This window comes from Eucalyptus grandis, chromosome 11 (assembly GCF_016545825.1).
Source record: "Eucalyptus grandis isolate ANBG69807.140 chromosome 11, ASM1654582v1, whole genome shotgun sequence".
Lineage (NCBI taxonomy): Eukaryota > Viridiplantae > Streptophyta > Magnoliopsida > Myrtales > Myrtaceae > Eucalyptus > Eucalyptus grandis.
This window is the reverse complement of record NC_052622.1, coordinates 39,379,960-39,402,107: the sequence shown is the minus strand read 5'-3', so window position 1 is coordinate 39,402,107 and position 22,148 is coordinate 39,379,960. Positions and strand designations below refer to the sequence as shown.

The 22,148-nt window shown below is 37.6% G+C and overlaps 2 protein-coding genes across 4 annotated transcripts; one reads left to right on the top strand and one right to left on the bottom strand.

Moving 5' to 3' along the window:
- The first annotated feature begins 1,969 nt into the window (after positions 1-1,969).
- On the top strand, positions 1,970-6,713 carry LOC104426336. The gene is made up of 5 exons (XM_010039344.3): positions 1,970-2,313; positions 4,097-4,194; positions 4,955-5,071; positions 5,147-5,248; positions 6,267-6,713. Exons 1-5 carry the CDS (start codon positions 2,067-2,069, stop codon positions 6,435-6,437), a joined length of 735 nt encoding a protein of 244 aa, XP_010037646.1. The 5' UTR covers positions 1,970-2,066; the 3' UTR covers positions 6,438-6,713.
- A 2,972-nt stretch (positions 6,714-9,685) lies between these two features.
- LOC104426335 (FAD synthase) lies at positions 9,686-19,501 on the bottom strand. 3 transcript variants are annotated; one of them, XM_010039341.3, is made up of 17 exons: positions 19,283-19,500; positions 18,308-18,421; positions 16,253-16,298; positions 16,013-16,170; positions 15,798-15,915; positions 15,574-15,656; positions 15,013-15,072; positions 14,582-14,836; positions 13,279-13,375; positions 13,029-13,079; positions 12,819-12,899; positions 12,379-12,450; positions 11,690-11,752; positions 10,891-11,043; positions 10,299-10,356; positions 10,171-10,223; positions 9,686-10,087 (listed from the first exon to the last, which is right to left on the bottom strand). In XM_010039341.3, the coding sequence occupies exons 2-17, from the start codon at positions 18,406-18,408 to the stop codon at positions 10,010-10,012; spliced, it is 1,527 nt and encodes a 508-aa protein (XP_010037643.1). In that variant the 5' UTR covers positions 18,409-18,421; positions 19,283-19,500; the 3' UTR covers positions 9,686-10,009. The 3 variants fall into 3 exon arrangements, with proteins under 3 accessions (XP_010037643.1, XP_039160861.1, XP_039160862.1); XM_039304927.1 differs by lacking the exon at positions 19,283-19,500 and adding an exon at positions 17,291-17,399 and having other exon boundaries at positions 18,308-19,041; XM_039304928.1 differs by lacking the exon at positions 10,299-10,356 and having other exon boundaries at positions 19,283-19,501.
- Positions 19,502-22,148: the final 2,647 nt, after the last annotated feature.

Sequence of the window (22,148 nt, the reverse complement as noted above, 5' to 3'; positions counted from 1 at the left end):
AATGATTAGCCATATAATTGACCAGATCATTTTGGTGCTTTTCAAACATCCTTCTCATGGTGGCCATCACCGTTGGGTTCAGGGCTAGCTCTCTTCTTTGGTCTTTAGACAATTCTCGCGGAATATCCTCATAATTATTACCCGTATTGACACCATCAACAAGATTTGTATTATGACTGGAAATCTTGGAACGGATGGTTCTCATTCAACATGCTATAATAATGAATTATCCTCTCCAACAGAAGAGCGATTCCCCTGATTCCATATTTTTGTCATCAACACATCCTAAGAGCAAAACACAATGGTTCCACCAAGCATGCCAAAAAGATGGTTGCCAGAGAAAGTTCTCTAGACAAAAATCTTTCACGGAAGTGGCAAAGCTTTGGCTTTATTCTTTATAATGGGTCTCGTATCACTTCGGAAAGGAAGTAACCAATCTAAACTAACGGCAAAGTAAAGTGCAGGAAAATAGGAGAAAAAGTAAAGGTATGATTGAATGTAAAAATATGATAAAAGAAAAGATAACAACTTGAAATTGAATAATCGTTTGTTGATTTGGCAAAAGGTCTTCTACAATGATGCATCTTCAGCTATTTATAGTGGTAATTTATAGGTAATTGCTTTTTGCGATTATCATTTCGATATTTATAATGTTTTGGAAGTCTCTGCTTTTATCGGGAACCGTCCCACCTTGTCGATATTTTCGTTAGTACCAACTCTAGCAACAGTTTCCATCCTTATCTTGTTGGCTTCGGCAAGCCCCTTGTCCTATTGCTCGAGATGCCCATTTATCGACTGTTGGCATCCTAGCCCATTCTCTATGGATTCCAATGTTTTTGGTCCTGCTTTACTTTCTTCAGCTTCCGAAACCCAATAAGTTAATTCGGGCACCAATAGATATATTGGATTCGTGTGATTCATGCGGCGTTTCAAAAAGCTTGCCATTGCAATGTCTACTTTCTTGTTATGTGCTTGAATAAGCGAAATTGAGGTTGGGATTTCATTAGGTCGGGGCCATATATGACAACCGAGGCAAGCTAACTGCAAGCAGTGCTCGAGAAACCCTAAAACAAAGTACCGAAAGGGAGTATTTGATATCACTGAATCGTCCTCTCTTCCTTTTTAGTTCATCGACTTCTCGGAAATCTGATCGAGCTGCAAAGGTTGTCTGAAAATTGCCCGCTTTTTTAAGTCTCCTCTTGTTCGTCATGTCCTTTTTCGTCCTTTTAGTGTATGGAAAATTTGGCCCATGGCACAGCCAACCCACAACATGGTTGAATGATTTGCCAGGTTTAGGCTTGCGCTTGCGCAAACTCACCGACTTTGAGTGGCCATCTTTCCACGTGTTCGACCCGATTATTGGGGCGTCGGAAAGTTCCCCGACTTGCATTTTTTCTGGAAAATAACGAAATCTCTCACGTCAACGTTTCAATTGACACGGTATCCTATAAACCGATCATCAGATTTGGGAGAATTAAAGTGTCGTCAATGGCTCTTGAAGGGTATTGTCGAATTTTGCCTCTCGGTCGGGTTTCCCAAAGTTCCAATCCCAAATGAAAGTTGGTAAAAACCTGAAAAGTTTTAGGTAAAATAATTAAGTATCCATAATTATATCGATAGATCAGACCAAAATCCTAGCCCAATTAGTCTTAGATCTCTATGTCAAAAAATCCTTGTTCACAATCAATTTGTTACTTCAGGTGTCAATCGTCAATGGATCTATTAATTTTAAGATTATCGTGGATAATTTCTTAGTGTATCTTTTCCTTAAGATCAAAATGGGATTTGAACCGTTAGATTCCGTGGGATGTTAGGTGAATAAGGTCATGTTTTGCATCGAATTGGAGGGTAGGGATGTTGACTTCAACACATGGAACACATTGTTCCAAACGAAGGGCGCACGGGGGGGACCAACCGTTTAAACCGAAATTATGGTAATTCGCGAAAGCTCGCTCTTTTATTGCTTCCGCTCGTGGCTGTCCACCTCTTTCCTCTCTCTCTCTCTCTCTCTCCGATCCGCCATAGTTCTCACCGCAGATTCAGAATCTTTCTCTCTCTGAACTGCGATGGCGGAGGCCTCGGCGGCGGCTCTGTGCTTCACGACCTTCTCTCCGTTCCCGTCCGCCTCTCGCGCCGACGAAGTCCCTTCGCCTTCCATCCGGAGACTCCCCTTCCTCCGCCGCAGTCCGCCTCATTCCTCTCGCGTCCTCCGGTTGCCGCCGAGGGCTTCTTCTTCTTCGTCGTCTTCCGATTCCGGGGACTTCTTCGGCGACGACTCCTTCGGTTTCTTCCCCTGGGCCGACGGCGATTCCGGTAGACTTCGAGAATCTTATTGATTATCGTCGATTGCCCGATTGTTTTGAGGCGAATTTCGTGGGCAGTCCGTTGGATATTGGAAGTTGGTCGGTGATCTGTAGAGTTTCGGTTTCTGTCGAATGGGTGCTTTGTGATTTTTCTAAGTACTTTGATCGGACGTTGAATTCCACTTTTCTTGAGATGGGAAGAGCAAGAAGCGCGTTGGGGTGGACTAGTTTTCGTGTCCTTTGGCAGTCGATCCCATCTAGTTCGACACCGTTATGCCATCTCTTCAAGAGTTAATTATACATTTGGGGACAAAAAGATTCGAATTCTTGGGGCTTGTAATTGCATATGGACAAGTAGTCTGTTGCCCCCTTTTGTTGATGAATAAGATTAAAATGATAGCTCTGTTTTCTAAGTATGGTACTGGTAATTTGTCTGAAGTGTCTCTTCGGCTTGCCATGATCAAGCCATCATTGACTTAGTGTCGTTTTTGTGTGGACCTTGAGAGAACTACAACCCAAAAGCAAGTGAGAATAGCAGAGCCAGAGGCCATATTAACCACACACCGAACTACCATGTGTTTGATGTGGGATTGAAGTCCTGTGCCTTGCAATTCGGATCATAAAATTTTATCTCAAGACGAGATTAATATATATAAGTGTGTCTACAACTGAGGACATTTGTTGAATTTCACCCTAACAAAATCATTCATGAAAGCTTATGTGGTAAGGAAAGAGATATAGGCATTTTGCACCAAGATTGCTGCTCATATGCGATGTTGCAAGGCATTTCTTCTTGTTCTGGTTCTCTGGTCTTTCTACTCTAAGAGTCGTAAAATTCTGTTACCACCTAAAGTTTGATCTTGATCTTACATTTCAGTCCTGAACTTATTGAAGTTGTGCCAAATTTAAGCTGAACATTATCTAACTTTTCTCAGCACAATTATTTTACACAGCTTCCTGTTTGAATGGAGTTGGCAGTCAACCTTTGATCTTTTCATTACCATGATTTTCCACTGTTGAAGATTCTTTCCAAGGCCTGTTAGGCTACATTCAGCTTGACTGTAATGTTCTATGATATGTCAAGGTCAATGATGCCCGCAAATTTGTCCAAGAAGCCAGTTTCTTTGGAGCAATTGGCACAAATTAAGGGTTGATAGTTCAAGGTGTATAGGGTGACAGATTTTTTTCAAAGGCACATAATGAGATTGAGACTAGATTGCAATAATGAAAATGAATCTTCCCAATTGTAGTTATTAGTACCCATTCATAATTGGAAATGGAAAATGCAGTCATTTGCCAATGTGATGACTAAACAAAGGATTTTTTGCCTGTAATAGCTAGGCTTTGCAGATTGCTTTCTATATTCAACTTTGCAGAATTTTTCCAGATCTTTTATGCCCTCCTTCTTTTTCCCCTTACCCTCAGCAAAAGAAAGCTGAAGTGTCATCTATGTGGTTCTCGCAACTGCACATGAAACATCTGGAGGCTTTTTGCTTATACATGAACATTATGGAAATGGATAATTTGATGTGTGCTTGCTATCAGTTGCTTTTGATTGTCTTATGATTCAATATTTGAGATTACTTGCATCAACGTCTGAAGCATTGTAAGTGTTTTGGACAAGACCTAGTTTTTTTTTTCTTTGGCCTGAGGATAAGACCTTGTTAATTTTGATCTTCTTAATCTATGAAATGCCATTTGATTTCACAATTGTTCTCGTTCCTTTAGAAGATGTCTCAGATTGTCATATGAACATTTAAGAAAGATGAGCTGATGTATCTCATGCCATCCAGATATTCAATGGGTTCCTGAGGAGAGAGTTACATTGTTCACTGCTGATGGACTCGTTCAGATTGGAGGTTCTATGGTTCCTCGACGCATTAATTCTGATGTATGGTTTTCAAAATAATAATTCAACCTATTGCAGATTCTTTTAATATAACATCCTAGATTCTTTTAGAATAGTAATATGTCCTTGCATCTGCCCCAACTAACCATTTTGATGGGAAAAACATGTTCATTGTGCCTTTTTCTTTGCATGACAAGTACTTGTCCGGGGTTGGGGGAGGTGGGGGGCTCAATGAATAATTATGGTGCAAAAGTTCTTTCTTTAAATCCTGGATGTGGTTTTTGAGAATGATAATGATGGTCTTTATCCCTTGTGAATCCAATTTGGCTACTGAAACTCTTCATACTTGCTTTGTAATTTGCATCCTTCAAGGGAGAGCTTCAAGGTGGATATATAATACGTGTTGCAGAGTTATTTTGTTGTGGTTTTTTCATAGGCAATTGTGATTTCGAGGTAGACTTGGGCGTGGTTTTTTTTATTTTTTATTTTGGTTTGTGTGAATGACGATACCTATTAAGTTTCCATAAGAAACTGTTAGTTGGAATTTCCTCCTTGCCAACTTATAATTTCCTCCTCTTGCAACTACATTTAATAAAAAGAATTGGAAGGAAATACAATAAAATGTACAGGAAAAAGAAAAGGAAATGACATCTTGTTGATCTAGTTTAAGAAATAAAGTTCACCAATTTCATTTAGCCATATCATGCATTCAACGTTTTGGATTTTTGTCTCATATGCATTGTGCTTGATTATTACTCTGAATATTAGAACCTCCCTTTTTATAAGCCATTTCCTTTGACAGAAGAGGCAAGGTAAATCAAACACTTCTCAGAGATTCCAACGCTTTCAAGAAAGTGATTACATGGATCCAGAGCAAGGCCTGTGTCTGGGCGCTTTATTCGATATTGCAGCTACAAATGTACGGACTTCTCTATAACCTATCCATTATTTGCTGTGTTCATCATTTGATGTATGCAGGACCTGCTTGTACCAGGGTCTTGATATGGGCAGAAGGCTTTGCATCTTGGGGTTCTGTCGTTCCATTGAAATGTTAAGTGATGTTGTTGAAGATGCTGTCATTGAACATGGTGGAGAGGTATACCCCTAATTCTGATTGGTTGTTTAAGATTAAGAATTTAGTTTGAGCTCACTAGCATGGTGCAATTGAGTAGATGAAACCAACAGAAAGAAATGGATATACGAAAATGCAAATAATTTGAAGGTGTTGCAGCTCCTGCACCACCACTATATATGGGTTTTTGACTCTTTGCTTTCCACTTACCTTTTTGTGTTTTCTAAACTTCGGCTCATGAGTCTTTTATTAGGCAGAGGTTTTGCACTGCAAAGTTGATTGTTGGAAACTCAGCTGATGGCATAACCTAGAATCTGCAAAATAAAATGATCAACCACTTTCTAGCGGATCACTTGGTTTCTTTGTTTAATTGTGGATTAACCCTTATTTTATGGTCTGTTATGGTGGATTTAACAGATAACTTCTCCTTTATGTTTATTTGGCTTTTCACAGCATGCCTTAGAGTTGCTTGCTTTCTAGTTTTCAGGCTAATGCATTACCTTTTGCTAGTACAACATGATCACCATGATTTTGAATTCCTTGGATTAAGACGTAAGTCCATCTTTGTAAATCTCCTGATATTTCTTAGGTACGACAATCTTACTGTACATTGTTGTCATCCAATGGTTGATTTATTGATTAGTTGAGTTTTTTGTCAACCAGTGTCATCCAACGGCAGACAATTGATGAAGTACAGGACAATGTTGTACCTTATCTTCAAGTCAATGCGATCCAATTGTAGAATTGAAATGTGCAGAATAGATGCATTACACACCTATGGGAGAGTGAAGATTCTCCACATTTTCCATTAATTTCATGCACGTCGACTGTTGCGCCTGCACATTCCCTTTTTCTCAACAGCGCACACAACACACAATTTGTGTGGAAATGGAAAGATATTTTTGTATGACTTAGTTCTCTTTTAAAATGTTTAGAAACTTTGAAATCCTTCTGCTAATCATGCTTATCTGGTGGATATGTCACAGATTAAAAAGCGGCTTTTGGCTTTTGCGTTTTTAAATGGTCAGTCTATATGTTTCAGGTTGTCGTGGCAGAAAAGGCAATCAAAGGAGGCTTGCATGAGAAATTGACGATGACGGTCGCGGTCCCGTTGCTCTGGGGAGTTCCTCCCGCTTCTGAGAGGCTTCACCTTGCAGTTCGGAGCGGTGGAGGGATCGTCGAGAAGGTTTATTGGCAGTGGGATTTCTGTTGAATTATGTGGAAGTCCCCTACCGTGGTTTAACCCAATTCGTGCAATTGTACATAACCGGGTTGTATATCTGTGTACAAAATTCAATTCTCAGTCACATTACATCACCTTCTCATATGAGGAAATGATTTCTCTGGTTGGTCCACGCATGTCCTGTGGTGACAGAACTTCCTGTTCCTCACCAAAAACATGAGGACACCAAGAAAAGCACATGAATGGTTTCTGAATATGGAACAGAGCTTCATAAACTACTGGTAATATTATCGCGAATGAGCTCGAGACTGCGTGACTTCGAAGTGATTTCTTTTCCTTGTTTAACTATGCCTCAACCCGCTCAAACTCCTCATTGAATAAATACTTTCTTTTATCCACTTGGTACTTAGGGTATGTTTTGGCGAAGGTGGTTTTAAGGAAAATGTTCTCGTTAATTTTTTGGTGTTTGGTACATAGAAAATGAATGACCGACTAGAAAACATTTCCACTGAGGGAAATCACCACGTTATAAAAGGCGGGACTTCCCCAACTAAATAAGAGGAAGATGTTTCCCAAATGAGGAGCAAACCTCGGGGCGGAGGACTGGTGCTACTCTGGAAGAGCTGAGCTCTCTGCCCCCGTTACTTCACAGAAAATATGTATGACCCTTGGGCAACGCGCGCCTCAGAAATGTAATCATAAATACTTTTCGTTGTCATGAAATTTTTTCTAAAAAATTTCAGAAAAGGCTTGTAATATCTTTATTTTCTCAAATAAGAACATAGAAGTCGACTTTATTTCAAAAATGGCTAGAAGTATATTAATTTTTAAAAAAAGGCCTAAAGTGATTATAACTATTTCAAATAAGAGTTTAATCTCGCCGGCTCATTGATTGGCAAATTTTTTTTTTTCCGATCAGTGATATTTTTATCTAAATACAATTTAAATTTAAGTTTAATTATATGAAAACTTTAAAAAGAAAAAAAAATATATATATAAAAAGGGAACACACAGGTGGCCACTGCCCCCATCATCGATGGGGCAGTGGCGACAATTGGCGGGTTCATCCGTGCCTAGGCGAGGGCTGGCGAACCTGCCGATTAGAGATGAGGGCCAAGGATGGGAGAGGGGAGCAACCCTCGCCCAAGCAGCCGCCTCATCTATGTTTTCCAAGTTTTAGTTTTATTTAGTTTTTTTAATGAAAAAAAAAGTGATGAAAACAAGAAATTTTTTAAAAGATGAAATTACTCTTCATAATTGGTGAGTTTAGGCCCTTATTTGAGACTAATGTGATCATTTTATGTCCTTTATTTAAAACAATATTTACTTTAAATACTTATTGAGAAAAAAAGGATATTTCAGACCCTTATTTGAAATTTTTTCAATTTTTTATTAAACAACTGCACGATTAATCAAGATGAAACAAGATTGCATCCTATTTAGGAAGACTGTCTTGGAAGAAACGACTACTAATTAGGCATTTGTTCTTTCCTTCTGTTTTTTTTTTTTTTTTTTTTTGGTGTCACTTCATGTTTTTCTTTTTCATATTAAATACATTCATCTATCTATTTATTTTCTAATGTAATCACTTCATATATATTAAAATTTTGCTGATTGTTCAACATCAATCGATGTGGACCTCCTCTGAAATTTCATCAAAGCTTCGTCCTAGTCGAAGAAAACTCTATGCTTGCTAATGATTTTCTGACTTTTCTTATGAAACTGACTTTTGTGAACCAAGTTGGTTATCATCTTTAAAGGGAATATGTCCAAAAAGTCATAAAATTTGCTAATGAATTTATTTTTTTCTTTTCTTTCATTTTTTTTTTCAACTCTACTCCAGCAAGGTCGCTGGCCACCTCGGGTGGTCTAAGTAAGGGTATGATGGTTCTTGCCAACCTTGAGTTGGGAAAAAAAAAAAAAAATATTCATAAAAATTATAAAATTTTGAAAAATGTTAATATTAACACTGACTGTATCACATAAAGTGGCTGGTATTGACTAGGATACCATATTAGCGATTTCTGCTTAAAATTGATCAAAAATATTAGATTGACAAATTCTCAAAAGGTTTAGAACTAAATTGATGTAATTGAAGGGTTTAAGTTTGAATTAGCCACCATATGATAGATTTAGGATTTTTTGGATAATTATCCCCATCTTTAGGTCTAGCCAAAAAAATCAACCTTCAAGTTAGATGGCTAAAGGTGACATTAAGTGTGTTACCACTTCTACCATGCTAATTTGTTCTCTTCTGCCTCCCCCTCGCTTTTAGCTCTGCTAGTTCATTTGAGCTGGAATCCATCATAAAAAACTTGAGAAAATGTAACGCTAGAAAAATGTTTTCTTCTACTTATTACTCTGCTTCTATAAATATAAATATTCTCACAATACTTCGTACTCTCCTCTTATACTACAATAGCAAATTGTTCCTATAGAAAATTTGCGCTCAAACTCGAATACACTTTGACTCGAGTAGCCGAAAAGCCTCACCAAGTAACAATCGATTGTATTTTCTGTATTTTTGCTGTATATGTACATCTATAAATATAACTAATTACTCGGACTGTAAAACTCTCAATTATAATGTAAAGTCCAAATTTGTGCTTGAACTATAAATTCAAGCTTCAACTAGAACTCGTTGACTAATTGAGTCAAATTGAACTCGATCTCATTTAAATTTATATTGAGCCGAGCTGGAGCTTGAAAAGTTGTGCTTAGCTCTAGACGAGTATTGAATTTTGAATATCCTAACGGAGCCGATTGAGCTGGAGTACTAAAACTGTCAAAGAGGATGAAAGTTCAAAAAATAAAAAAAAACTTCAAAATGGCCGAGGTGCGTACCTCGGCAGCGAGTAACAGAAAACGAATTTTCAGATAAAGCCTACCTTAAAATCTACAATGCTGATCCCAAGCAAAATCTAGCGAGCGAAATCCTACTATATTTGATGCAATAACCACACCTATACCCAACCCGAACATAAACAATAACTACACCAATGCAAAGGGCTTAGAATTTAGGAAGTGCCGGCAAGCAATGTTCATAGAGCGATTGTTTCAAGGAACTATAGTCCTATCTTCCCTTGAAACGCTCACAAGCAAAATAAGGTACAACCATAAGGTCCATAACGTGTGGATGTGATGAACCTCCTTAAGACGCAAGCTATAAAATTAGGATTTTCTAAGCCGGAACAGAGGTTTCTGTAACCATTCTAGGAAGGTCAAACATATAAGATTAGCATACTTCAGATAGAAAAAAGAAAAGAAAAAAAAGCTGATTAATGTGAAAAGACAAGCAGTGAACCAGCCTGCTAAAATTTTATTTCACCTTCCCATCAACTTTTCATTGGCTTGTTTGCAAGGACAAGCGCATCAAGAGTTGTAATAATAATTAAGGCGGTGCCTAAAAATACTGTATAAAATTCAATTGAGCCTTCCGGTGCTGTATTTGCAGCCTCCTCCCAAGGTTGATTACACCATCTCCTTTTACCACTCAGATGAGGGCGCAATGCCCGTGCACTTTTGTGGGTGTTTGAGACTGCAATTGAGAAGAAAGCTTCTTGGTTGCTCCAGCTCACCAAAGTGCTAGTATCTGAACTATCTCAATTGATTTCAGAAAATGCTTCTGGGGGGAACTTATTGCGCAACGCACCTATAGCTGAATCAATCCTTGCCGTATCCTGCAACCAAATTCTTCGATATCTAAAGTCGAAGAGGACATTTAAAAGCAATAGTTTGCTAAGTATCCAGAGGCCATTTGTACCTTGCTTTCGAAACTGATAATAAGAGGCCCATGTCGTGATTCACGATAACACCCTTGTAAAAAGCAAAGTGTAAAGACTCAATTAGAAAATCATTGCAGTCCAGAACCCATATAATTTCTAAGCTTACCAATGCAAAGGTCTGGAAATTCAAGACAAAGTTTAGACAGAGGTGCAGCTGCTTCTACCTGTAGGTTTTAGAAAATGATAGATTATATGCCTGAATATTCCAACAATGATCCAATCAGAAGATGCCGCAGGACCACAAAGATTATATGACTAGAAATGACGATTAGCATGAATCATGATCCTCAATCCTTTGCAAGAGTTAAGAATTTGGAGTTATTAGGAAGATATCCACTTAGTTGTGCTTAAAGTGACTACAAATTGATTTTTACACAGGAAACTCATCAGTAACTTTACTTCAAAATCATCCTAAGCATAAAATGATGTCACATGGAACCATGTTCAAAATATTACTGGGTCATGAAGCTTCTAAAGTACCCTAATAGTTCAAATGACATCACGTAATGTTAAACAGGTATAATATATTAGCAAGCTAAAGAAATTGGAAAAACAAACCCTCATGTAAAACCTTATATGAATGAATTTTCTACTTAAATAAGGTACAAGTTTTCTAACTTTCCTTGAGATCCTGTCCTTGGGATGCAGAAAGTATTGCATCACATCACATCAATACAATTTGCAAGAGAATAACGTACATCAGAAAGATTTGCTGTCAGGCGTTTTGAGACAAATGGGTCCACCACCACTAACTGGCCAGCTGATCTCATCAGATCAATCAAACAGTCCCATTCCTGGTCCAGCTCAGTGACATTTGTTGCAGTAAGGATGATTACATTCTGACACTTAATCTGCAAAAATTAACAGTAGGTGCTTTTCAACTATAACAGATAGAGACAAAATATTTCATTCTTGAAACGACACCAATGGGCGGAAATATGCTGGATAGGCTCATTGTACATGCATTTGAGCCCGAAAGTCTAGCTTATAATCCATTCTATCATATATATACACATACTATTTAGGAAAAAATTCTATGAAAGGGCATTAATGAAACTTCTTTGTATAGAGAATCGTGTAAAATTTATGCTGAAGCACCCTCTGGACTTGCATAAGGACCAGTCAAAGATTAATAATCCCGCAAAGAATTCTGTTTCCTCTTCATCCCGTGGAAAGCTCCAATAATTCATTCTATCGCATAAGAGCATCTACATGAAGATAATCAGGTATTTCACCGTGTACATTTTGCATAGAAGTAGCACTGCCTCTAATGAAACCCATGATGAACTTCCAAATCTCATTTATCAGATAATCCATTGAAAACTTTCAAGCTCAGAAATTTGGACAAACTTAAGCTTGCCAGCAGTATATCAGAGTGAGGCTCCAATAGTCGTGACTTTGAGGTTTCGGGCATTTCACATGAGATGAGTGTGCATGAAACACGTCCAACTCATCAATTCAAGATAATTCACGCAAAGGAAGCTTCCGAAAACATACCAAAGGTACAGGAAGCTTGTCATGATGCAACAATTCTGTGATACCTTCAGGTAACAGAGCCATCTAAAATGGAAAACAAAAATAACACGTCAAATTAGTACAAGAAGGCTAGAAGCTTAACAGCAGTAAAGGAGGATAATTGGAAATTGGATGAGTTTGCTGGCAGAGTACAACTCTAAAGAGCGCAAACCAATTGTAAGAAAAAGAGAGGATAGAAGTCCTACGAGAGCAGAGTGGCCATTTGGTGAAAAAATGTCGGCATATTTAAGTGGGAAAACTGGTATGGCCCTAGTGCAATGCTAAAGGGTAATGAAAACTGGCATAAAGATGCAGATGAAGAGTAATCTAAGTATTTATTTAAAATGAACTGGTCAGTACCAGCCTAAAATTTGGTAATTGGCAGCCAACACGTGGCACTAAGTATGCAGCATAGTTCTCAAACACTGGCAAGTCATTTCCACCAACTTGAGAAACTAATGTTGGCAAGTCCTAATGCTTTCCTTAATTTTTGTAAGACAGGAGTATAACTCCTTTTTGTAAGACAGGAGTATAACTCCTAAAAAAAATACGGAGAAACAACTCCAGCTAGTACTCAAGTTGAGTAAGTCAGACCATAACATTCTCAAAGTACAGCAAAAATGAACAAAAGAAAATTGCCAAATCCTCTAACTATTTTCATTGCAAAATACCTCATTCCGATCACCTTTAGATTGGTTGCCAATCAATTGCCAAAGGTATTCTTCAAACTCTTCATCAGGAGCCTGATTAGAGACGAGAAGAATATTGTCAGGGAAGCAATGTACCAATAATTCGACAATTAGTTATGAACATAAAATGCTCAATTAGTCCTGCTCTCTTCTTATTTGGTCCCATAAGACATGATTTATAAAGACAAACAAACTACTTATGAAAGAAAAGTTAATCATTTAACAAGATAAATCCACTCAGACCTATGGTAAAGCCTCAATATCATTAAAGCGTTCCTCCTCTATGTTATAGCTTTATTTAGATGATGATGATGGCCACCAAAATTAAGTGGGTAATCTCCATGAATCCCACTCATCTTTGTTCTGTTTAGCACTATGTCTTTAATGGAACTCACTATATACAGAAAAATCTATCAACTCACCAGACGAACACCAAATGACTTTGCAATACCAGCTAAAGTAACATCTGAATGTAGAGGGCCGACACCGCCACATATGAATACCTAGAAATGATAGCAGATATACAAGTCCAGCCATGAGCAAGCATAAATTGGAATAGAAAATTATATTCAGTTTTTTTTTAGTCAATAGGAAAATGATAAGGGGCATTTTCATAAATCACTGGGCCTCACAATATCATTAGCAGATTTCATCTGTTCAACTTCTTCAGCCACAGAATCAACCTGGATCAAGATGGGTGTCAGAGGAAACAAAAATTTAGACACAAAATTTGAAAAGTGAATCCCGAGCAATAACTTATGTAGACCTTTTGACAATTACATGTAGATTGAGTTATATATCAGTGAAACCTTGAGAGCTGGACTTCGCACAAAGAACTAGGTAAGCAACAACAACTAAATTAGGAGGAATGCTAGCCCTTACATTGTTCCGTACAGCCACAGATTTGGACACCAGCCAACCAATTGAATGAAGCTTTCTACACAAGATTGGCCCCAAGTGATCCTCAACAATGCCGGATCTGAGCTATGGAACACATAAGAGACGGAATCATGCACTTAATAACAACAGTCACCAAGAAAATATCGACAAAGAAGAAGTAAGATGGTTTCTTTTTAAGTCTGAATTCAGAACGCAAATCATGGTATAAAAGGGCCACTCCAATTCTTTGCATATTAAAGGGAATATGGAAACACACTTCACAGGCTTAAAGAACCATAGTTTGAAGAGAGAAGCAAAGGCTTCTTTCAAATTTTTTATTTATACAGAAGGATACAAAAAATAGAGCATTTGAGGGGATACAAAAGCAGTTCTTCAACAATTGAAGATCTTCTATTACAGACTGTGCATACTTGAATTAGGAAGGCTATATGTTGGTATGCATGAGCTAATTGATGATATCAAAACCCCAAGTTGTTCACAATTTTTCTCTTTCCCCCCCTGAGCTATGGAACACATAAGAGACGGAATCATGCACTTAATAACAACAGTCGCCAAGAAAATATCGACAAAGAAGAAGTAAGATGGTTTCTTTTTAAGTCTGAATTCAGAACGCAAATCATGGTATAAAAGGGCCACTCCAATTCTTTGCATATTAAAGGGAATATGGAAACACACTTCACAGGCTTAAAGAACCATAGTTTGAAGAGAGAAGCAAAGGCTTCTTTCAAATTTTTTATTTATACAGAAGGATACAAAAAATAGAGCATTTGAGGGGATACAAAAGCAATTCTTCAACAATTGAATATCTTCTATTACAGACTGTGCATACTTGAATTAGGAAGGCTATATGTTGGTATGCATGAGCTAATTGATGATATCAAAACCCCAAGTTGTTCACAATTTTTCTCTTTTTCCCCCCCGAAAGATTCCTTTTGGACATGGATTGGGGACCCTTCTGGCGCTCATTAGTGAAGTTCTTCTAATCACAAAAATTGAGTAGACTGCAAAATTGAATAAAGATAACAAATAGAAAAATTTAAAAGAAACAAAATGAAACAAAGCTGATTCAGACAAAAATTCGGTTCTTTCTCCAAAATGAATGAGATACAATTTATAGAAAACCGTGAAAGCCTGATAGATGAACAGAATGGAAATGTGTAGTGTCAAAGACAATTGAGAAACCTTTGTATGAGCTGATTGCTGTAAATGCTACAGTGGTAATTGTACAAAAGTGAGTCATGCTCGAGAAAACAACCGATTGGAGAGTTTCATAAAAGAGGCTTACAGAATCTCATCCCCAACAGCAATGATTGAGGTAGTGAGCACACTGCCATTATTAAAATCCAGTTTATACATGCCATCGCTGGAAGGAGAAACCCCATGAGCTGATGATGAGTGCTTTTTTACTCTCCCTGCTCTTTCAAGCCTACCATCTGAAAGCATATAGGCAGGCCTAAACTTCTCTTCACTGCTAGCAGAATCACCACTTCGCAGCAATGCATTTGGTACAGTATCGTGTATACTTCCAATTGAAGTATAACTGCACACTCAACAAAACAACGATATCAACATGAGAATTAACAACACAATAAAACAAAAGGGCAGTTTAAAATTTGGATTAACTTAAAGAAAATATTGCGTATTATACAAAATTAAGCCAAAAAATATTGTACTCAACAAACTGAAGCAACTAAATTTGTTCAGTTGCCATTTTACCCTTGATCATAAAGGCAGCAGTAGGGAACTTTGCTTATCAAGAGGAAAGCCCAGACATCCCTGAAAAGAAGCACAGGAACACCTCTTATGACAATATAGAAAATAAAAGAATGTAGTTACTATTGAGCACCACATGGACACTGCAAGGATAAAATGTAACAAAATCTAATCAAAATAATGGTCCCAAGTGCGGTTTAAAAAGGATTTATAAGAGTATTCCCCTCGGTAGCCGGTAGTATGTGGTCACTGCGATGCACTCTTTCTTGGTTACTATCCAATCAACATATGCTTATTTCTGGTTTTTGCGAAACAGGGAAACATCGAACCAGTGCAGAGAATATGCTTCAACAATCCCTAAAACCCTAAGAGTTAAGGAAAACTTCACAAAGCTAAAGTAGCAGGACTTCGGAAAGAGGACTGGGAAGGAAGTGAAACCACAGAATGCAGTCAATACAGAAGAAATGGAATATCATGTCATGTTTCCTTTTTTTGGCACAAGCAATGTAATGCTACTTGCTAGTCACCCAAGAAGAAACTTATAGAAAGTCTGCTTAGAGTGACCTGTATGACCAATCCAATATAGGATTCACTCTCATAAAAGGAGGCCAACCAGGTGAACTTGGTGAGAACTGTTCCTGGCCTACCTGCAGGATTTAGAAGAAAGAAAAAGATAAAGGCATAGGTATCACAGGTTCAAACAGAAAGCACAAATGAATTACGAAAGGCAATAGAAAAACTGTAGCCAAGACAGAGACATGTCATTTTAGGTACAGTGACAACTTTACCGCAGTAGGATCACCAATCCTCACACCAAGAAATATAGCTCTAATGGACTTGCTTTTTATTAAATCTTCCAGACCAGACTTAAAATCTGTGTGAATGACTTCCATCTGCAAAGCATACCTGTCAAGGTAGCAGAAGTGTGAATTAAAAATTGCTATCAAAACTATTAAATGATAGATCTTTGTGGTTTCAAACAAAAGCAAGTTCAGTCCCATACGTAGTAGCAATTCCATGTGTGAAGGAGTTGATCTCAGAGAAAGCAGAAGAGCTCTCAAAATATATCGTTCTGAATGGAAAACCTTTTAGATTCCCATTAGGAGACCTCTGGTTCGCTTCACTAAGATAATGTCCGGCTCTAAGTAGGTGCAACAAAACCTACAATTTAGTCCAAGGATAACCATCAATAAAAAAGTAATGAGGCTTAACTCAAACATAACATAAGCATATGACTACTTACAGTTGAATCTTTTCCACCATTGAAACTGAAAGCAACCTCTTCAACACTGTAAAATGTCAAGAACCAGATAAGGTCCAATATAACCTCAGGGGCCAATTGTCAGAGGAGTTTCAATGGATAACATGGAATGAAAGAATGCTCAGCAACATAAGGAAACAAAATCCCAGAGGTATATACAAACGAATGTAAAGAAGGGGCATTTATTCCTTAGGATGTATTTCCCTTTTGCCCAGAAGAGCTTTCAAAGGGAGAAGGCCTTCAGATCTCTTGCAGCTATTAAGATATGATGAAGTCATGCCAACTTGTCACGCATTGAATAAAATATTTTAAAACTTGTTAAATGAAAGCTCATCTACCAGACAATTTCATACGGCACTCCCACAAAGCATCACAGTAGTAAACCTTTGAGAGCACAAATTTAAATTTTTCTATGAAGGAATTTTTTAACACTGATTAGGAGAAAAAGATGCCTTGCCCTTTTTTACAATAAGTTTCTAACAGTTGCATATAAAGTTTCAAACAATTCTCACTAACCCAGTGTAAATTGCGAATTATTAACATATTGCTGGACTAAGAATGTGGCTGGCCCCATATCGACGAATGAAGCTAATGAGTAGAAAATGACAATTCTTGCCAGAGGTAGCACTGCATGTGGTCTGGAAGAAAATTTGGAGTCGAACTCTCTTAGTTGAATTCTCTACCAGAAAAGTGCTACTTATTTAATTTCTAGAGGAAGGTAAGAGAGCATGAATTGAATCAACCTTTCAGGTATAGGAAAACCTAAATGCAAGAGGTTTTTGAGGAACAAAGAGTTTAAATGTCGAACCCATCTCAATTTTCCAGGACAATGGTTTAAAATTGGCCAAACACCAAGACATGTAATTATTAAACTCGATGAAAAGTACCATAAGGAATTTAAAAAAAGAAAAAGAAAAAGAAGTAAATTCATTTTTAAATAACAACTCTCCGGAAGCATACTCACTACATGTAAAAGGTATACATCTTTCCCACTACCAAAAAATGGCCACAGCAGCTCACCTGCAGTTTACTAGCCATTTGAAGAGTAACACTCTCCAAGATAGTCTCAACATCGTTGGCCCAATTCCAGTAGGAGAGGAAGAATAAACAATCTTTTGCAAGATCAAAACTTGACATATGATTCAGATTTCAAATTTTAGTATTTAGAAAAATGAGAAATTTACCACAATAACGAAAACATTTACAAAACCAAGATCATCAGACGCGTCAAGGGTAGTGAAGACAAATAAATTCAACGGGGTAAGTCTAAACATAGGACCAGATGATTCAGGCTGGACAGAAATGTGAGAAACCGAACACTTAAAACCATAACACTCACGAAACCCAGACATTGAGCACAGCATGCGGTGATGGTGTGGCAAGCCACAAATAAGAGATCGCCGAATAGATTCTTTAAATATGCTAAAACAGTTCATATTAACTTAACAAGGAAAAATCTGAGCATGAAGAGATTTCTAGCACATTTTTCAGACCAAGTCCAAGAAAAGAACACCAAAAGATATGACATCAGCGAATACCATTAAAGACTAAGGACAATTGAAGCAAGTATCAGGGACAGCACATGCACCAGCATTAAGTATCAAGAACATATATCATACATCTACACCCATCAGGAATCGCAATCAGATAGAACAATTGGCTCTAAGGAAGAAAACAACAAGAAACCAAGTGGAATACTGAAAGAACATAAAGTCGCCAGCTTAGTATTATAAACAAATTCATGAACACGAAGTCCAAACTCAACAAACATCGAGTTCGCATCGAGAACTTTAATTTCTGACAAATAGTAATTCGAACTGAATGGAATTCCAACTATTTGCCTTGGATCAACTAAGTTCAGATTTGTAGTGAACATCAGAATCAAGAATTAAACTCTTATTCTTCCAATCATCTTCACATATTCATATGCAATTAAAACCTATCTCATGAATGAAAAAGCAAGACCAATGTTCCAAATAGAAATTGCAAATGTAAAACCGTTAAAAGCAGCAGAAGAGAGGACAAGAAAGAACGTACGAGTAGAGGGCTAAAGCTCTCTGAATGACATAAATGGCATTAGCATACTTAGTCTTGAGCCTCCTATCATCACATTCCTTGACTGCTTTGTCGATCTCCATGGTACCTGACAAACTGAAGTATAGGCCACAGACCAAGATTAACGCCAAAAAATGGATGTCCAAAACACTAGATGTTTTGCTCTCACGCACGAAGATAAATGCAAGGTTGTCAGGATTGGGATCCTAAGTAGGGTCATTTTGGGGTCCCAGATGATCGGATTGAGGATCCTAAGATCCCACAAATTTCATAAATCAAAGCCTAACTGTTCTTTGAAGCCTTTGTTTTACGCAACTACATGCATAATACTCTTAAGAACCGCAAATATAGTTCAATAGCGCCCCCCACATATTCCATTCAACGATAAAATGACATCCTATCATAAGGTTCAGAGAAAAGATATCACTAAGACCAGCAAATGAATTCCTTGTTAATAATTAAACAAACATCCGTTCTCGTCGAGATTAAAAACCACCGCATCTCTACGACTCAGAGAAGCGCGAGAACACAACATTGATAAGCTCCACAAATGACACGTCAATCTAGATCCTCCATTCTTATGGGTACATACTCCGCGCCCTCTTCGGAAAAATATAAACTTGCGGAAAGGGCGGTGTTGAAGGAGACGGACGGAAAACGAGTGAAGCAAGGAGGACGCGAGTGGACGACGAACTCGAACAGAGAGGAGGCTAAGGAGACGACGACCAAAACGGTGCAAGGGAAAGCGATGGGGGACGCGAAGGGAAGCAACCCAATCGGCGACGACGAGGCGACGAGGGGCGACCGCCGACGGCGACGGACGACGGCGCTTTGACCGAGCTCGTCCTCCCTCGAATTCCCTTCGACAGCTATTGATTTAGGACAACCTTTGACCTAATTTCACATGTTCCCGGGCTGGAAAAACGCTTTAAGGAGAAAAACAGAGAGACAGAGGACCTGGACCAGAGTCTGGAAACCGGCGACGCAGCGGCGGCGCGGCGGCGGCAATGGCGGCTTCCCACAGCGACGAGCGGCGGCGAGGCGGCTTAATAGCGGCTGCGGCTGTGGCTGTGGCTGTGGAAGAGAGAGAGAGGGAGGAATGGGATTCCCTTTGGCTTGGCGCTGGCGCTGGCGCTGGCGTTATTCCCCAGCCACAGAAGAGAGCAGCACCAAGGTTTTTAGCTGGCGGGCGCAATTCTCATCCCTTAAATAAATCAAATCCACACCATTTATACTTTAAAAAAATTGTGAAAAACCCCAAACCTATACATCATAAAAAATTCCAAACTTTATAAATTTTCCTAAACTAGTACACCAAATTTACATTTTTAAAATTTTCTTGTTAAATTATAAAGTTAAATAACTGTAATTTTTATTTTACACTATGTTTGTCATAGTTTATAATTTTTGTGATTTTTGTGTGGTATTAATCTAGTTTTTCAGGGTATATTAATCACAAATTTACCGAATAAATTAATTTGGGGTAAATTTATCATAAATGTATCAGTTTAGGGTTTTTTTTAGTTAGTCTGCTTTTTTTTTAAGGTATTAACTTTTTCATTTTTAGTTAGATGTCCTCACTCCCTTTTTTTTTCTCTGCTTTTCTTTTTCTAGTTAGATCACAATTTAAAATTGCCAAAGCTAAAGCTAAGGAGATTGTTATCGGGGCAAATTTGGTGCAAAGCAAACCTTAACATCGTCAAAATAGTTATAATAACAAAAAAATTTGATTACAAACCCAAAGTTACTCACCCCACGTTAAAAAAAAAAGGTTCTTACTTTATTTGTGGAAAACCGGTCATCATGCAGCGCAATGCAAAAAGAGAATAATAGAAAATAACAAATCCTACTAAAATAAAGATCAACTTGGTTAAAGCAGATGATCCTAATAACATAATTGTTGCCATCATTTCCCAAGCTAATATTGTGGCCACTATGAAAGAGTTGGTGATAGACTCAGGCTAAGTAGCATTCACACCAACACACGACACGTGACACGACACACTAGTAAGAGAAGGAGAATACATTATATATAGTAATTGTGACACGGCACCTGAGTCTACATATTTGTGCCTTTTCCTCCTACACACTAGCAAGGGGAGGAGGAAATTATTTTTCTTGGTGATTCAATAACAATTCAAGTTCTTGGGAAATGAAAAATTCTTCTCAAGCTCACATCTAGCAAGACTTTGACCTTGAATGATGTACTGCATGTCCCTAATATAAGAGCAAACCTAGTTTTAGTGGCTATATTAAGAAATGTTGGGATATAATAATAACAAAAAATAACGTTTTTGTGAAAATGGTTATTTTAATCATTGAATTTTTATTCCTAACTTTTCCAATGTTATCAATGAAAATGGTACTTATTTTGCTTATTTGGTTGAATTTATCGATTTGTGGCATGGTAGACTAGGTCATGTTAGTATTTCTTATATTAAGAAAATGCAAAAACAAGGTTTAGTTTTAGGATAGAAAACTCATGTTTTAACAAATGTGCAATACGTGCTGAAACAAAATTAACAAAAAAGCCTTGTATTTCTATAAATAAAGAATTTGAATTATTGAGTTTTGTTCACACTAATCAAGGAGATTTAAAACAAACTATCATTAGAGGAGGTAAACAATAATACATGAATTTCATTGATGATTATTCTAGATTTACTAAAGTTTATCTGCTTTAGTATAAAGATAAAGCTTTTAATATGTTTCTATTGTACAAAGTTGAGGTAAAAAACCAATTGAATAAAAGGATAAAAAGAATTAGATCATATAGAGGTGGAGAATATGTCTTGCTTAACGAATTTTGTGAAAATGAAGGAATAATTCATGAAACTCTCCCTCTTTATTTGCCCGAATTTATTTGCTTAGGCATAAAGATGAAGCTTTTGATATGTTTCTATTGTACGAAGTTGAGGTAGAAAACCAATTGAATAGAGGGATAAAAAGAATTAGATAAGATAGAGGCAAAGAATCTGTCTTGCTTAACGAATGTCGTGAAAAAAGACGAAAAAAAAATCATGAAATTCATGCCTTGCTCATGCTCCTCTCTCTCTCTCTCTCTCTCTCGCCAAAGTCAAAGAAGAAGCCCCCCCTCCTTTTAACGACTAGCAACTAGCGTGCCTAGCTTCTGCCACTGCCAACTCTCTGGTCGGCTTGAGCTTGACCCGCAGAACACCACCATTTGTGGTTGGCAATCCACTGCCTCTCTCTGACTTGTACTCTTCTAATGGTGGTAATCCACTGCCTCTCTCTGACTTGTACTCTTCTTTTCCTTGCAGAGGTGTGACCGGCGTATGGAGGAAGAAGACCCACATGCGGGCTGGGCTAGGAGAAAGGAAATGAGGCTAGGCTTGGGCCTAAACGAAAATAGATACGTAGGAGAGAAGAACACAAGGGGAAAATTTAATGAAAACATATAAGATGCATTTTAATGAAAATTATTCATTTTTTTTTTCTTTTCTTTTCCTTTTAAAAACTAATCCCTAATTTTTGATGTAGTTAACTTCTAAATAAAAGGGGAAATTTTAGGTCTCAATAGTGATTTAGAGAGGAAATTTACATAGTGAAAACTAAGGGTTGTATTTCCTAACCAAGAAAACAAAGTTTGTAAACTCATTAAATCTTTATATGGCTTAGAACAAGTGCCAAAGCAATGGCATTAAAAAATTGATGAGGTTTTAACTAATAAGGGATTTTTTTTTGTTGAAATAGATAAATGTGTATACAAGAAAACTATTGATGGTGAATATATAATTATTGGCTGATATATTGATGACATGCTTATTTTCGGTACATGTATTGATATTGTGAATGAAACAAA